This window comes from Colobus angolensis, unplaced genomic scaffold, assembly GCF_000951035.1.
Source record: "Colobus angolensis palliatus isolate OR3802 unplaced genomic scaffold, Cang.pa_1.0 Scaffold31, whole genome shotgun sequence".
Taxonomy (NCBI): domain Eukaryota; kingdom Metazoa; phylum Chordata; class Mammalia; order Primates; family Cercopithecidae; genus Colobus; species Colobus angolensis.
The window spans coordinates 10,593,117-10,611,556 of NW_012116377.1; the positions used below are offsets into that span (position 1 = coordinate 10,593,117).

The following is an 18,440-nucleotide window of genomic DNA, read 5'->3' on the forward strand; positions in this document are numbered from 1 at the left end:
CGTATATTCAATCATAAAGATAATCTAAATTTTTACATAGTCAAATGTATCAAGGCTTTCTTTTATGGCTTCTGGGATTTGTGTCTTAATTGGAAGGCCCTCTCTACCCTCAGATTCTGTAAAACAGTCATGCTCTAATACTTTTATGATTCATTATTTACATGTAAGTCTTTGATCCAACTGGGATTTACTAAGTGGTTGGGCAGGGATCTAGGTTCTTTCTCCTATTTATTCATATAGCTAAGCAGCTGTCACAAAATCATTCACGAAACAATTCACCTTTTCTGTTAGGGTCATTTTAAACATAATCCTGTCAGCTGCAAATAATTTCACAATGGAAATCACGTCTGTAATCCCAGCACTTTGGGAGGCCAAAGCAGGCGGATCACGAGGTCAGGAGATCGAGGCCATCCTGGCTAACACAGTGAAACCCCGCCTCCACTAATAATACAAAAAAATTAGCAGGCGTAGTGGTGGGCGCCTGTAGTCCCAGCTACTCAGGAAGCTGAGGCAGGAGAAGTGCTTGAACCCTGGAGGTTGCAGTGAGCCGAGATTGCGCCACTGCACTCTAGTCTGGGCGACAGAGCAAGACTCCGTCTCAAAAAAAAAAAAAAAAAGAATTTCACAGTGGAGTGTATATCTAGAAAATCTATGTTTACTAGAACCAAACTATTTAATACATGCTGGTAAACATTAAGTATTGTTAATATTAATGAAAATTACACCAAATGGAAAGATAATGTGGTGTGTATTGGCACATGTTTACCTGTGTAATAAACCTGCACATCCTGCACACACAACCCGGAACTAAATAAAATTTAAAAATATATATGGCATGTGTTATGGGAATCACTGGATATACCTATGATTAAGAGTAGATATAACTTATTATAAGTTCACCCTCTAGAAGTCCTTAAGTTGTTTACTGGGAAAGCAATATAATATTTCACACCATAGAGTAAGCGCTCATTGCAATAGAGTGATGGCATTTACAATTTTGGGGGGTATTATTTGGCTCCAGATCATAGAAGAAAAAATGCTTTATAATTTGTTATTCCAAGTTCCTTATTTACTTAAGAGAAACGTGGCAAAATAATTTTTTTCCTGAATTTTCATCGGTACTATGCAAATAAAAGAAATACTGATACTATATATAAGTAGAACACCATTAGGAAGAGCTTGTCAGAATGCTGCTATTCTCATGTCTTGATACTTAAGTGAGCTAAGATACAGGAAGTCAAGGGTGCAGGGGAGCCATTCCAAAAGGCTGGGTCAGAAGCTCAAAAAGTTCTGAGTGAAAAAAGGCCACAAAAACACAGACTTCTAAATGCTTGTTTCAACACTGGCGGAGACTGAAGCTTAAAAGTGATGGTTACAGACTCGATTTGTTGAAAAATACATGTTCCAAGTGTAGCATTTTCATTTTAACAGCTGCATCATGCATTGTTAATAATACTGCTTAAAAGAAATGCTTAAAGACTACAAAATGAAGTCTTATTTCAAGGGGTTAATACTCCTGTAGTCTTCATAGATGAATGCCTAAGATTGAAAAATCAATTTATATACTCTTTTTATGAAAGATTTAATCTCTGAACTTTTTATTTCTACTTCTTACCTGTTCTACATTTGCTTACATTTCTTTATGAATTGTTTCTTTTTCATACCACCTTCTCCAACAAGATGGACAGTCAACTCTATTATTCCCAGAATTTTATATCTGGAAAGGATATAAAGGGATATGAGACTGGAGACAAGTAATAGTATGCATGGCCCAAAACAGAAGAAAAGCTAGCAAAAATAATAATAGGCACTTTTTTTTGAGATGGGGTCTTGCTATGTTGCCCAGGCTGCTCTCAAACTCTGGGCACAAGAGATCCACCTGCCTCAGCCTCTCAAAGTGCTGGGATTACAGGTGTGGGTCACTGCACCTGGCCTTAATAGGCATTTTAAAAGAAAGCAGTGTTGAATTTAAGCTTACATGAAAATTTGTACTTAAAATCTGTGGATGCTTGAAAAAATACACCTCTGCGTGTTTGAAAAATTAAGAGCATCTCAAATACAATAATGAGACTTGTGTTAAAATCTAACTCACAAGGATGGAAAATTATGACTAGCTTTTCATAGAAACCTAGATGACTGTACTATCTCCCTTTTAAAATACGAACCCTTGTGCCCTAAATTTTCTAGAAAGAGAACACATTTTGAAAATTCAAAACTGAACATTTATTTTGAAACTGAAAAATTCTGTTCCAAAAGAAAGTCAACATCTTGTCCCTGAAATCCACTCTTCCCCACTTCTGTGTTCCCCATCTGTTAATGGAATCGCCAATTTCAGAGTCCCTCCAGTGAAACTTCCAGCATATCAACTCCCATATCTTTTTCTCACATTTTCCCTCAGGTCTGTGCCACTCTTTCCATTCCCCCAAGTTCCCATAGCATGGAATCATTCTGGACTCCTTTCTCTTACTCCCCATATCTGTTCCATCAGCAAATGGACCAGAATATAATTATATTTTGAATATTCAAGATGATCAGCATTTGACCACTTCTCACCACTCCCACTACCACTACTATGGTCCAAGCCACCATCATCTCTCACCTGGTTTATTGTACTCGTTTCCCAACTTTCCTTACTTATGCCCATGACCTCAAGCTTCAGTCTATTCTCTGTGGAGCAGCCGAACACCATGGCACTCTCAGCTCAAAACCTCCAAAGGTTTCCTAGCTCAGAAAAAGCTGAGGAGATGATGTGGTCTTAAAAGAGTCTGGTCCCACACTCCCACTACCACCCCATAACTGCTCTGACCTCATTTGCTACCTGCTCTTCCCATGCCACACCAGCCTCCCTGCCAGGCATCCCTGTCCCTCTTCTGCCCTAAATTCTTGCGGTTCTCTCTGCATATAATGCTTGATTCCTAGATACTGCATCATCTATTACTTCTGTCAGGTTTTTATCCCAAAAGGTGATCTTCCCAGTTAGGTTTTTCTTTCTGAAATCTCACCATCCTTTCTTTGCCTTTTCACATCCTTCTTTCCTATTTTACCCTCCCTGGCACATACTATATATTTTACTTATTTATCTAGTTTATTGCTGGTTTCCCTGAGTGGAAACTACATCACATACACAGTATGTAATGTAATGTACATTACATAGTAAATTACTATGTACTATGTAAATGTACTATGTACTATGTAACGTACTATGTAATTTACTACATTACATAGTAATTTTTATCTGCTTTGTCTTCTATCATATTCCCAATGACCACAAGAGAGGTTGGCACATAGTAGAAGCTCAGTGAATTCTGTTGAATGAATGAATGACCTAATAAATGAACCAACAAAAGAATGACTCCAGCTTGGGGTCTCACTGTATCATTCCAGGTCTTCTGCCAGCAATCTCTACCCCTTATAATCAATCCAACATGTCTCAATCCATAGTGAATATAACACAGATCTGAAACTAGCGCTCCTCTGATTAAGAGCCTAAGGGTCTTCCCACTATCCAGTGAGTAAAGTGCACTGTTAATAACATAGGATGGCATCATGACTCTTTAGAATCAAAATATCACCTTCTAACCTCATCTCTTTTTTTTTTTTTGGAGACGGAGTCTAGCTCTGTTGCCCAGGCTGGAATGCAGTGGCGCGATCTCGGCTCACTGCAAGCTCCGCCTCCCGGGTTTACACCATTCTCCTGCCTCAGCCTCCCGAGTAGCTGGGACTACAGGCGCCTGCCATCTCGCCCGGCTAGTTTTTGTATTTTTTAGTAGAGACGGGGTTTCACCGTGTAGCTCAGGATGGTCTCGATCTCCTGACCTCGTGATCCACCCGTCTCGGCCTCCCAAAGTGCTAGGATTACAGGCTTGAGCCACCGCGCCCGGCCTAACCTCATCTCTTTATATCTCATTTTTACACCTTAATCTGTAGACCAGTATCTCTCGAACTTGAGTAATTTATGGGTCCTTCTGAAAGGGAAAAAATTTCTCAATGACTCTCAAGGTCACATTCAAGGACCCCAGTCTGGGAAACACTAATTTAAGAAATTGGCATCCTGGTCAACAAAAACACCTTTTTATTGCAGATTATTACTGGTAAAATAATATTGTATTATAACCAATATAAAAACAAAATTTAAAACCTTCATATACCTTACACTCTCTAAGAATAAATCCATGGTTCCAGTTGCAGAAGGGCTGCTATATACAAATAAGACTACCTATCCACCCCAGAGAAGACCTATGATTACCTGCCTCCATGGCTTCACTCTTGCTAGTCCCCCATCCTGGAATACCCTTCCCCTGACTATAGTTACCAACATTCTACTCATCATTCAATGCCTAGTTTAATTACCACCACCTTTATGGACTCCTCTTTTTGATACCTGCAGCCAAAACTTCTACTAGTCTCTTGGGGTAATTTTGTATTTCTTCTGTAGCATTAACTACACTATTATATAAATAGTATGTTATACTAATATATTTACAAATGGTATGTTATACTATTATTTTCTCATGATTATTGTTTCTGAATAATATGAAGATTAACTTACCCTTTTTATTTCCACAACAACCAGTATAGCGTCTTCCATATGACAATAAATGTCAATTAAATTAATCATCATATAGGGTAAAAAAATAAACGCTTCTGTAAATATGACCCTTTACTGATCTTCTTAAAAATTTATACACAAAATAAAATGAAAAATGAGGGAGAAATGTTATTGACAGGATTTACCTTCTTTTAAGCATTAAGTCTGATATAGGTATGCATCTTAGACCAGTTCCCAAAACCATAAGGAAGGATGTCAGGAGCACAGTTATCCGGAGACCTAAAATGAAGAAAAAAAAACATTGAAATTACCTTGATTTTCTCCTAAATCCACTGTTAAAAATAAAGATTACTTTTAGTCAATCACACTGACATTATATGCTAATATTATGGCTTTTCTGTATAACTTTAAAAATGGGGGGAAAAAAAGACGACGAACCGTACATGCTGAAAATGAAATGATGGGCTGGGCATGGTAGCTCATGCCTGCAATCCTCTTTGCACTTTGGGAGGCGCAGGTGGGCAAATCACCTGAGCTCAGGAGTTTGAGGCCAGCCTGGGTAACATGGTAAAACTGTCTCTACCAAAAATTATTAGCTGTTTGTGGTGGCACACACTTGTAATCCCAGCTACTTGGGAGACTGAGGCATGAGAATTGCTTGAACCTGGGAGGCAGAGGCTACAGTGAGCTGAGATCGCACCACTTCACTCCAACCTGGGCGACAGAGTGAGACTCTGTCTCCAAAAAAAGAAAAAAGAAAATGAGATGATTCTAACTTTAATGGAAAACAGGAATGTTCATATCAAAGACGGAGGAAGAAGTTCTATTAAGTTTAATTTTTCAAGAGGAATGTCTAAAATGTTCCATTCAGATATAATACTTAAAAATATGGCAAATAATTTTAAAAGACTAGATATTTTAGTTTTACATCTCTAATAGAAAAATGTGAATTTTCAAATGTAAGCTGCTAATAAAAAAAACTCTTAACTATCCCTAAAAAGTATTTTAAGGTGATAGATCATTGCTTTAAGATTTCTCAAAAATGCCAACTAGGGAACTACATATTTTATAATCAGAACAAGCTAATGCTTGTTAAAGGGTCATAGGAAGTGGTCCTTTAGAACTTTCTGATTATCAATATAATCACAGTCTTTATTTTTTCTTGATTTATCCGATGGTTTTCATTATAAAATAATGCTTAATAACGTTAAAAAATCACGGCTTAGGACTTTAGAAGACAATGTGGATCAGATAGTTTTTTCCCGTTGTATTCCAAACACAACAATTACTTTGAAAATGTGTGTCAGTGGTTGTTCACACAGAGGGCAAAATATACAAGTACAAAAATAAGATAATTAGAAATAGACACAATATTCTAGCTATGGCAGAATAATCTAACAGAACTCTTTCTTCCTACTGTTGGAATGCTACACCTCTGTTAATACTAAATTAACATATCTTACTGTTTGTGGCAGTCACATCATATAGGTGGTGCACAATAAGTCTACGGCAAAGGTGGCCACATTGCTTCAAATTTTTCCCAAATCCAATATCACCTTGAAACCATTTCACACAGAGAACAGACATAAACTGATTAATGTAATATTTCTTTTTTTCCCAGGGCTCGCTCTCTCTCTTTTGGCAGAGGGTACATGGTTAAATGTTTGGTTTTCAAAGAGCTATTCTGCTTGAAGGAAACTGAAAGTCAACAAGACTATAATTATGCAGATCAAACATAGCAAAGAAAATAAACTTGAGATCCACATCAGGCACACACGCTATGTTAGGGATAATTTGTGATATGAACTGAATTACTTTATAATATTCTTATATAATCTGAACATGATTAATACAATTTACCAGAAGGAATACCATAGGGAATTGTGTTTCTTGGTAACAAGTAATGCATACATACTGCTCATTTACTGCTTCTACTAACAGAATACAGACTTTGAAAATCACATTACAGCCACAGGAAACAGAGTACAATTAATAAAAAGTACACACACGGTCACAAATATCCTAAAATCACAAGATGTTGCTCTTATAAGGATATACTGGGTACCTTACAAGATACTGAATAGAATTTTTATAGGTTGGAGACCATAAGGCTTACATTCTACATGATACTTATTTTTTTCTAAAGAGTTTGTTTGCAATTAAGGTAAGCAGACACCAAGTAAGCAGTGAGGCATATTGTTTATGGCCATATGGTCCAATAACCAGGCTTCCTATTGTTACTGCTAAAGGCTACCATACTTCACTCAGTTATGCTTTTTATCAAATATTTGACAATACAACAGCTAATATAAACTTTTAAGAGTAAAGAAATTGTGAAAAACTGCTTACTAAAGTAACCTATGGTCAGGCACCAGGTTAACGCCTATAATCCCAACACTTTAGGAGGCCGAGGTGGGAGGATCCCTTGTAGCCAGAAGTTTGAGATTAGCCTGGGTAACACAGTGAGACCTCATCTCCACAAAAATACAAAAATGAAAAATAAAGCAACCTCACAAGTACAGTGTGGTGGTTTTCTTGCGTATTTTTAATTGCTGCCAAGTGTTGTTTAATGTATCCCAGCTGACAATCTTGAATAAAATGCTTTCTTCATGTCACTCACATCTTGACAAGGCATGACTCTATAATTCCATGTAATCAAAAAGATATCAACTCATCAAGGGAGAGGAGTTATGAGGACCCCAGGAGAATAGCCTTATATAGTTTGGATATTTGTCCCCACTCAGGTCTCATGTTGAAATGTAATCCCCAATGTTGGAGGTGGGGCCTGGTGGGAGGTGTTGGGATCATAGGGACAGATCCTCGTGAATGGCTTGGGCCATCCCCTTGGTGATGACTGAGCTCTTGCTGAGTTCACAGGAGATGAGATCTGGCCCTTTAAAAGTGTGTGGCACCCCCCTTCCCCCACTTTCTCTCTCCTGCCCCTGCTTTCACCAAGTAGCATGGCTGCTACCTCTTCACCTTCCATCGTGATTGTAAGTTTCCTGTGGCCTCCCTGAATGATGAGCAAATGCCAGCACCATGTTTCCTGTAAAACCCACAGAACCATGAGCCAATGAAACCTCTTTTCTTTACACATTACCTAGCCTCAGGTATTTCTTTATAGCAACGCAGGAACTGCCTAACACATTGGCTTCTGAGACATATAGGACTGCTACATAAATAGATCCCAAGTGATTACAACAGTAATAGGATGTAAGTGCAAAAGCCATCTGTGAACAATTTCAGAAAAACAAACATTATTGAAAATAAAAACATTTCTTTTCAAACACGGCATCCAACATTCAGAATGCTTCCTTTCAACAGATGCGATAACTCCTTTTGCTGGGGACCACTGAGTGTAGGAATGGAAGCCTCCACTGCAGATGTCTAAAGAATCAGGCTGCAGAGTTGACTAAATCCCTCCCGCACAACCCACACACCCATAGTGGAAGCATGGCAAGTTAGCAACAGGCACAGAGCTCACCTGGTAAGACCACCCCCTTCCCTGGCTCCACACTTCCACCAACTGAAGTGAAGATGAGCTCTGCTGGCTCCGGGGCAGATCCTCTCTTCTCTGCTCATAACCCTCACAGCCTCGTCACCCTAATCTGCCTTGGAGATTGTCAGAACTAATGACATCATGCCTGTTTTTCCTGTTTAAATGAGACAAAAAAGATTCAAGATTCACAGGTCATCCTTATCCTGATAGGGCTTTATACATCCCCTAATGAGACCTCATCTCTGCCACCTACCTCCTCAACTCCAGAAACCTACCTCTGTGCCTTCTGGAGTGCTCAGGCATAATCAGTGGAATCACTACCTTCCCGAAGCTCTTCTCCAAACATTCTCTCTACCTTCTTACTCCCACAGAAATCCCTTACATTGCTTTCCCTGCCACTTCCAGATCATTCCTACTCTCTCTGCCCACAAGTTACCTGGTCTTTTTTCTCCCCATGCTTTTAAGAATTTCTCTTTATCACTGGTTTTAAAGAAGTATGAACATGATGTGCCTTGGTGTAGGATTCCTTATGGGTCTTCTCCTGGGATTCTTAAATTTCTTAGATTTGTGGGTTTATAGATGTCATTAAATTTGGAAAATGTTCTCACCATTATTTCCTCAAACATTTTTTTTGCATCACTCTATCTCATTCCATGCTCTCCCTGCTTACTTTTCTCTCTTCTCCTTCTGAGATTCCAATTACATGCATATTAGTCCACTTAAAATTGTCCCACAGCTCACTGATAACTCATGTTTTTTGTTTGATCATTTTTAGTCTTTATTTCTCTATGTTCCATTGTGGGATAGTTTCTAGTGCTATATATTCAAGTCACACTGACCTTTTCTTCGGCAATGTCTAGACTGCTGTTATCTCCTGTCTAGTATATTTCTTTCATTTCAGACATCCATTATATTTTTCACCTTCCACATTGATCACATTTTTCATTTCTAGAAGTTCAATGTTGTTCTTTTTTTTTTTTTGAGACGGAGTCTCGCTCTGTTACCCAGGCTGGAGTACAGTGGCATGATCTCGGCTCACTGTAAGCTCCGCCTCCCAGGTTCACACCATTCTCCTGCCTCAGCCTCCTTAGTAGCTGGGACTATAGGCACCCACCACCACAGGCACCCGCCACCACACCCGGCTAGTTTTTTGTATTTTTTAGTAGAGACGGGGTTTCACCGTGTGAGCCAGGATGGTCTTGATCTCCTGACCTCGTGATCCGCCCACTCGGCCTCCCAAAGTGCTGGGATTACAGGCGTGAGCTACTGCGCCCGGCCCAATGTTGTTCTTTTTCTGTCCTCTTTGTCTCTCTTTAATGTGTTCATGCTTTCTTTCTTCTATCTTCTTGAACGTTTGTAGTATGTTTATAGAGATTTTTCCATTACAGGTCTTGGGAACATGAACTATTCCCAGCCTGTGTGATCCTGGGGAACTGTTCTGCCTGTTCTTTTTTGGCAGTCCTTCCTCCAGTCTTGGCTAATTTCCTCACATGTATCCTCTGATCAGTTTTCTGCTGAAGACTCAAGAGGAACACCCTGCCGATCCAGAGCATTCTCTGTGAAGTTTCCTCCTCCATTGTTTTCTACCTTAAAAATTCTAGCTATGTTGGCCTCTTCGAATTCTCACCTCCGTCTCCTCAATTCAGGAAAACTGCTGGGCTCTGAGTGAGCTCCCCATTTCTGTGCTCCTGCCTGGCAATTCTCTCTGGATGGTAAACTGAAGCAGTCATAGGGATCACTGCCCTGTCCTGCCCTGCCTGTCGACCAATGTTTGAAAACCATTGTTTTACATATTTTGCTTTGTTCTAATATTTATTTATCATTATTTTTTAGAGATAGGGTCTCACGATGTTGCCCAGGATGGTCTTGAACTCCTGGCCTGAAGTGATTCTCCTTTCTCAGCCTCCCCAGTGGCTGGGATTAAAGGTGTGCCATGCCCAGCTCCTGAAATTTATTTAGTTCCACATATTTTGATTCCTTATTTTTCATTTTTAATTAAGATAGAAGGATACATTCAGTTCCCATTACTCCATCATGGCCAGAACACCCTTTGGTCTAATTTTTTCTAATACCCACTGCTCCTTGCTGTGGTTGTCTACAGACCACCATACACTTGCCTCCCGGTTATTCGCCTTCACTGCTTAAAGATGTCTTGGCTCATTGTTACTCCTCAGGACACTATCCTTTCATAAACCTGGTGATTTCAATATCCACTAGATGATCCTTTCAGTATGCTAGCCTCTCAGATCTCTGACCTCTTGTTCCATGGTCTGAGGTAGGCTCTTAGCCCTACCTCAGCCATCCACGCTTTTGTTTATACTCTGACCTTATCTTTACCATAACTGCATCCATGTCATAATCTCAATTTCCTTTTTTTTTTTGAGACGACATTTTGCTCTTTGTCTGGAGTGTAATGGTGCGATCTCGATCTCGGCTCACTGCAACATCTGCCTCCTGGGTTCAAGCAATTCTCCTGCCTCAGTCTCCCGAGTAGCTGGGATTACAGGTGCCCGCCACCAGGCCTGGCTAATTTCTTGTATTTTTAGTAGAGAGGGGGCTTCTCCATGTGGCCAGGGTGGTTTTGAATTCCTGACCTCAGGTGATCCACCCGCCTTGGCCTCCCAAAGTGCTGGGATTACAGGCCATAATCTCAATTTCAAGTACCCCATTCCTCAACCATGGCCTCCTCTCTTTCCCATTCATTCCCTCTAGTAGTCTAACAAGAACAAATTCTTGATTCAATACGGAATGACAGTCTGGGAGCTTGCTATTTCTTCTCAACCACCTCATGTGTTTTCTCTGTCCTCCTTAGATTCCATGGTCCATTGTCAGATTTCTCTCTACCTAACCCTCTACTCTTGGTCTGCACTTTGTCAGTCCTATTCACCTGGTAAAACTGCAACTCTGGTTAAATCTCTCTGCCAACTCTGCCCATGCCTGTACTTGCCCAGCAGAACAGGCTGGAGGGAAACACACAACCATGCTGACTGGTCTCACTTCAAATTAATGATCAGTCACTGAAAGCAGCCCTCAGTGCTACCCAACAATCCTACTACAACTTCCTAAACCATGTGTCCTTCATTTCTCTATAAAATAGTTTCATAATTTATCCTCTCTCATTTGTTCCCTATTTGTATCCTCTCTCTCTGTTCCCCTATTCAGGGGATCATTTGTATCCTCTCTCTCTGATCCCTTATCAGGGGATCATTCTGTTTCTTATTTTTCTGAGGGGAAAAAAGCAAAGACAACTTCTACAAGCTCTTATCATCCATCATCTGCATCTGTATGTGTATACTCTATCTTCTTTCCTGTTACTACTAAATAATCAACTGTCAATGCTTCCATCTAAATCTAAGGCCAACTTGTCTACCTGTGCCCTGGAGGACCGCATCCCATCTTGCCTACATGGCTACAGCAGTTCCTCCCTTTCCCTCGGCATCATCAATTTCCCCCCTTTTATGGAACTGTTACGATGTTGCATTATATAGATATGCTTTAGTATCTCTTACCAAAAACAGAAAAAAAAAACAAAACCCAAACCTCCTTAGTACCCACATTCCCTCTGGCTACTGCCCATTTCTCTGCTGCCCTTTATGGCATAACTTCTTGAAAGAAATGTCTACACTCACTGTCTTTGATTCTTCTCATTGCATTTTATTTCAAACTCACCACATCATTCAAGGGAGATGATTCTTTTAAAGGACGCCAAAAGATCTCCATGTTGCTAAATCCAGTGCTCTATTCTCAGTCCTCACTAGTTAGTTCTTTCTTATCTTCCCAACCTCTAAATGTTGTAATGCCCCAAGGCTCAGTCCTCTACTCCAGGGAAGCTCCACCCTTCTCCACAGGTGATCTCTCCCAGTCCCACAACACTTTTTATGTATTTTTTTTCTTTTTCTTTCTTTCTTTCTTTTTTTAACCAATAAGAATGAGCTTGAACCAGACCCATGACTTTAAATACCATTGTAGGCTGACAACTCCCAAATATACCGCACAGGCCTCTCCCCTTAACTCCATACTTGTATATTCAATTGACAGTTTAATCTGTCTACTTGGGTATCTAATAGGCATTTCAAATCCCTGATCTCCATGCCATCTGTTCCAAAATTGCTCTTTCTACAATCTTCCACAAATCAGTAAATTGAAGCTCTATTTTCCCAATCAGTAATACTAAAAAGTTGAGAAACAGCTTAGACTCGTCTCCTTCCTTCATGCTCCACATCTCATCCTTCAACAAATACTGGTGAATCTACTTTCAACACATATCTGCAATCTAACCACTTCTCAAATCCTCCACTATCACCTTAGTCAAAAGCCACCATCAGCTCCCATCTGGGTTATTCTACTAGCCTAACTTGTCTCCCTGTTCTGGCTCTTGTCCTAAAGACAAGAGCATAGTCATTGTTTGACTCTTCCACGTAAAGCCCGTCAATGGAGTGAGGCCTCTTCACTCAATAATGGCTGAGATGCCATTTAGGAATGACTTACAGGGCCCTGTATCTCCTGGCCTCTCACTACCTCTCTGACCTCATTTCCTACCACTGTTTCCCTCACTGGCTCTACTCCAGCCACAAAGGCCTCACTGCTTTTTCTTGGATATGCCAGACAAGTTTGGAATCTTTAGCTTTGCTGTTCCCTTTGCCAGAAACAGTCTTCTCCAGAACTAACATGTCAGGTGTCTGCTCAAATACACCTTATCAGTGATGCCTTCCCAAAACCCTATGGAAAGTATAATACCACCCTATCACATTCCCTTCCTCCTTTACATTGCTTTTCTCCAAACCATGTATCAATATCACCAGGTGACATACTAAATATTTGCTTTTCTTGTTTGCTGTCTCGATCTCCTTATTAGGAGGAGGGTCTGTGAGGGCCATATCCCCAGTGCATGGAACACACTGGGTTGCTATCTCCTTGAAACTTTTAGTTAGCTTCGAGGGCACACTTGGTCTTGGCTCTATGATCTCTCTAGCTAGTCCTTTTCTGTCTCCTTGCTGGTAAATGAAAAAGGGTGGGAAGGTACAAACCCATTTTAGGAAGATAACCAGTCTTCCACGCTAATCAGGCTGAGGCTTGAGGCAGCACAAAGACCAAGAACCACCTACCCTCCAGGGTACAAGACACTTTAGTGCCTTTCTTGAGCCTAGGAGTTCAAGACCAGCCTGGGCAACATGGTGAGACCCCGTCTCTGTAAAAAATACAAAAAACTAGCCGGGCTTGGTGGTGCGTGCCTGTAGTCTCCGCTACTCAGAGGCTGAGATGGGAGAATCACCTGAGCCAGGGAGGCTGAATTTGCAGCGAGCCAAGATCATACCACTGTACTCCAGCCTGAGTGACCAAGTGAGGCTCTGTCTCAAAAAAAAAAAAAAAAAGACATTTTAGTACCCAAGGATGCCAGAAGCAAGAAGTAACTTTCTTTCTACGTGTGTAGATGGAACACCTGTAGCAGACAAGCCAATATATAAAAATGTGTTTGCTTTCTTCTACTAAAAATGAAAACTACTTCCTAATAAAGAAATTTTTAAAAATATATTTTTAATTGCTTCAATCAAAGGAAAATATAAAATTGAATTCACCATAGAATCACAAGAACTACTGAAGAACTAAAGTACCTTATTTTATAAAGTGAACAGGTAGTTGCTAATTATCCTGCCATGGATGGATAGTAGGTACAATTATAATAAGAAGGGTGCAAATTAATACTTTTCTACCATAAAAAACAAGGTTGTCTAAATTTGGGGAATAATACTGAAAAATGCTCCTGACAAAAATAAAAAGAAACTACAACACAACATTTTCCCCTGAATTTAGCCAAACTTGTTAAGGGAATGACCAAGGAATTATCACAGATTGGAGGAAACTAAAGAGAAATAACAACTAAATGCAACAGAAGACCACAGACTGAATCCTGGAACAGAAGAAAAATACATTAGCGGAAACAAATAAAATCTTTTTTCTTTTTTAAAAAATATTATTGTAACATTGATGATAGGTAAAGTACTTCTTTGGGTTTGTTTGTCTGTTTGTTTTGAGACAGGGTCTCATTCTGTCACCCAGGCTGGAGTGCAGTGGAGCGATCATGACTCACTGCAGCCCCTACTTCCTGGGCTCAATTGATCCTCCAGCCTTAGCCTCCCCAGTAGCTAAGACTACAGGCGCGTGCTAACATGTCCGGCTAATTTTTGTATTTTTTGTAGAGTCGGAGTTTCACCATGTTGCCCAGGCTGGTCTCTAACTCCTGGGCTCAAGTGACCCACCCACCTCAGCCTCCCAAAGTGCTGAGATTACAAACGTGAGCCACTGAGCCCAGCAGAAACCCAAAGAAAATCAATATTTAGTTTAAAAGCAAACAACAAAAACCCAAAGAAAATCTCCATTTGGTAGAAGCCCTTCCTCGGTATCTAGTACACATCTTCTGCAAAAGTATTTGCTCTAGCTGGAAGTTCTACAGCTGTCGAGACACACCCATTCAGGGCTGGATATCTTTGTTAGAAGGTCCTTCCTTGTATTGCTTTGAGTTACATTCCTTTGTAACTTGACTCAGTCTAGTTCTTCCTTCTAGAACTACACATAAGTCTAATTCCTCTTTTACTTGATCCTCATAGTCTATATTTTGCCTCAAGTTTCTTTTTGAAGTGTGATATACCCAAGTTTCCTTCACATTACACATCATGATTTTTATACCCTTTATCATTTTTGTGGCAGAACCTTCAAAGTTCTGCAGTTTGTCAAATGGCCTTCTCAGAATTAAGCTCAGAACTAAACACTAATGTAGAGCCTATCAAACTATTTCACTTCTTGTTTTGGACACTATGCTTCTATGCCTAAAACTGTCCTTTCTTTTTTAGCAGCTACATTACATTGTTGATCATTAAGGAATTTACAATCAACTATTCCTTAGTCTTTTTCACATGGATTCCAATGAAGTAATTCCAGTGAAGGAGGAGAGAAGGAAGCATAGCTACTAACATGACCCTGCCATTATTACTCTCTTAATAACCAATTTTGAGTGCTAACTACATGCCAGACAATTGCAATTCTATACCTACCTACACTTGACTTTTGTGTTCCCCTCAAATTCGTATTTTGTTTGTTTATTTATTTTTCTGAGACGAGTCTTGCCCTGTTGCCTAGGGCAGAGTGCAGTGGTGCCATCACAGCTTACTCCAGCTTCGACCTCCTGGGCTCAAGCAATCCTCCCACCCCAGTCTCCCAAAGTGCTGGGATTACTTGAGCCACTGTGCCTGGCCTCAAATTCATATTTTGAAATCTTAACCCTCAAAATGATGGAATAAAGAAGGTGCAGACTTTGGAAGGTGATTAGGTTATGAGGGTGGAACCCAAGTGAAAAGGATTACTGCCCGTATGAAACAGACCTCAGAGGGATCCCTAACCCCTTCCTCCATCTTATGTTATAACGAAAAGACCACTGTGTAGGAAGCAGGCCCTCACCAGACACCAATTTTGCCTGAGCCTTCATCTTGGACTTTCCAGCCTCCAGAACTGTGAGAAATAAATTTCTGTGTTTATGAACTACCCTGTTTATGGTATTTTGTTATAGCAGCTCCAGTGAACTAAGACAACCTTCTAAATCTGGCTAAAGAACTCATTGCAACAAAACTTATAAAACCTTGAACAGAAACTGTACAAAGTAGCTCCCAAGCATTATTCAATTAATAAATATAAAATCTTGCACAACAGCCTCTTGAGGGTAGACTGTCACTACTAATCATTTATCCATACTTATGTGGTATGTATGCCTTGATTCTCAGTCCTATGGCTTTTTTTTTTTTTTTTCTCCTCAGAGAATCACACTGGCAAGTGGTAAAGAGAGATGTCCAGGGTACCATTCTAAGAAAGCATCTTCACTCATCTGCAAACTTTAATTGAAAGTCACAAATCTCAACTGAGAAAGCCACATACACACATTTTAAAGCTGCCGAGCACCACCTTCCAGAAACCAAAGTGTCAGATCTGAGTTTCCCAATAGCTCTTCCTGGGCTGGAGTCATCTATTACACAAAACCAACTCATTATTTCCTTACATCTGGGCACCATCAATCTATTTTCCGACCTTTTCACCCTCAACATCCCCAAATCCCTTTGAAGTCAAAGCATCAGTCATTTTTGTCAGGTGTAAAACACACTGCATGTGCACGGGCATGCTCTGATGTTCACAATATGTAAAAACTTGAACATTTAGAGATCGCTTAAATCCATGGCGTTGCATAAACGGCCTGATAAAAATATAAATATTTGCAAGGTAGCCTTCCCACATTTGTCGCTTTGGGGACGGAGGGTTCCTAAATCAGAAATGGAATGCTAGCAACACTCCATCACCTCACACAACCCCTATGCCGGGGCCAAGGGAGGCGGCTGGCAGGCCTGGAGCGCGGGCAGGCGGCGGCTCCCCGAGGAGAGACAGCGCGGGTTGGCGCTCCCCGACCCCTCACCTCTCTTGTCCAGGAGCCACATGAACGCGAAGCAGGGCAGGAAGCCGATGGGCCCCCACAGCACGAGCAGCGCGATGTCCCAGCTGGAGAAGCCGTAGGCCTGGCGCGCCGAGTTCTGGATGGGACCCCAGGTGTTCCAGACCAGGCCCTGAACGAACGCCAGCAGCGAGAAGAGCAGCAGCACCAGCCAGCGGCGCCCGTACACCCGCCCGGGACCCGGGACCGCCGCGGGCAGCGCCGCCGCCGCCTCCCGGCTTCTCCAGGAGGCCCCCAGCCCAGGCCCGAGCCCGGGCCCCAGCAGCGGCTGCCTCTCCTCTTCGCTGCTCCAACGAGAGCCCATGGCGACGCGTCGCGCGCGAAGCCAATGCCGGGCTCAGGCCAGGTCACCGCCGACTAGCCCAGGGCAGAATCGTACCGAGCAGTGGGAGGCGGAGGCTGCTGTGGTCGCCCTCGGCCTCCGGGCCGCGACTCGTGCGCCTGCGCGGCCCGAGCCGGGCCGGCGGGGAGGCGGGGCAGGCGGCAGGGAGGCTGGGGTCCGCCCTCCCCTCCGCGGGTGGCGGGGAGACGCCGGCGAGAGGAAAGGAGCCGGGTCCTAGACTGAGGGCAGGTACCGCTGAAAAGGCAGGGACAAGCGCGACTGAGTCAGGGAGAGGGAAACTCGCAGACAGGCTGTATTCGAGGAGGTTGGGCCAGGAACCCTGGGGTGTTTGGAGGAAGTGTCCAAGTTAAATCTTGTGCGTAATAGATAACTCAGTGACCTGTGCTCACTTAACCTAATGCTTGCGTCTATTTTGGGCTTATTCTTATTTTTGTTGAGTTAGTAACTTCAGAAATTACAGGCAGAGGATAAGATTTAGGCGTAGTTGGTCCCAAGGGATTAGCTCATAAAAATTATTTATGTACAATAAGTACTGCCTATTTTTGTTATTTTTTTGTCTTACATATCCAAAGAGGAGATTGCAAACTAGCCAATTCCATTCATATATATGTAAACTTTTTTTACCCATTTCGTCTGTCACTTAATAGGCGAGCAATAAAGGTATGTCCAGTAAAGTTGTAAGATTTTTGCCCCAAAGTGACCCAGATCCATCTCCAGTGATTATGATTTGACCACAGGGTAAACGAGAAGAAAGGTGGTTGTTGATCTCTTCACACAGCTGTTTGTTTATTTTGGTATACAAATCCAGAAGCCTGACAGCTGTGGATTAGTGTCCTTGAAAACCTAAGTCAAGCAATTTGGCTTGTCTGGATCGGGAAATGAGTCACAGGGAACGCAATCACAGGATTCTTTGCCCGAGGTTCGTATTTCCCGGCAGCCACTAAAATTAGAAGTAGTCAGGTTGCTACCAGAAGGGCAAGAGAGGTGTAAGAGAAGCGTGAGCTAGCCTCGCATTCAAGGCTGCCAAGAGCGGCTCGCGAAAGCTGAAGTCAGAGACCCATCCCACCGCCGGAGCCTCACGAAGCGTCAAACCTCCTAAAACTCCAATCATCTAGGGTAGAGAAAAGCCGAGGCGGAAAGCAAGGATCTGACTGAAAAAGGAGACACAGAAACGAAGCTAAGACTACAGGAAAGAAGCCTAAGGTCCGGGTTAGGTAAAAAAGCGCCACAACTCAGACCACGTGTTCGTATTTCCACACCAGGGGTATCAAAACAAAGCTGCGTGGTCCCGCCCAGCATCCGTCACGTGACCTCCACGTGAGCGCCTGCGTTTCCGTAGGAGGCGGGCGGGAGTAGCCGGGTCTCCTTCCTGTGGTGCAGCTTCGGGTCCCGGAGCTTGGTCCCTACTCTGACCCCACCCCAGCTTCGCTCCGCTTTGGGTTCCGGCAGAACCCGCCTTGCGGTAGTCATGGCAGCAGGCTCCGAGGCGACCACTCCTGTGATCCTTGCAGCTGGGGCTGGAGGGGAGGAAGGTAGGTGCCAGGCTGAGGTCAGACCCTGA

At 42.1% G+C, this 18,440-nt stretch overlaps 2 protein-coding genes across 2 annotated transcripts in view; one reads left to right on the forward strand and one right to left on the reverse strand.

The window, feature by feature from the left end:
- DIRC2 (disrupted in renal carcinoma 2) overlaps positions 1-17,230 on the reverse strand; it is an 85,149-nt gene extending 67,919 nt beyond the window's left edge. Inside the window, exons 1-2 of the mRNA XM_011950798.1 lie at positions 16,501-17,230; positions 4,735-4,828 (exon numbers count right to left, since the gene is read on the reverse strand). Coding sequence (XP_011806188.1) covers positions 4,735-4,828; positions 16,501-16,840 — 434 coding nt within the window. The 5' untranslated portion in view covers positions 16,841-17,230. The remainder of the gene's footprint in view (positions 1-4,734; positions 4,829-16,500) is intronic.
- A 972-nt stretch (positions 17,231-18,202) lies between these two features.
- HSPBAP1 (HSPB (heat shock 27kDa) associated protein 1) overlaps positions 18,203-18,440 on the forward strand; it is a 49,231-nt gene continuing 48,993 nt past the window's right edge. The window contains exon 1 of the mRNA XM_011950799.1: positions 18,203-18,411. Within this exon, the coding sequence (XP_011806189.1) occupies positions 18,348-18,411 (64 nt within the window). The 5' untranslated portion in view covers positions 18,203-18,347. The remainder of the gene's footprint in view (positions 18,412-18,440) is intronic.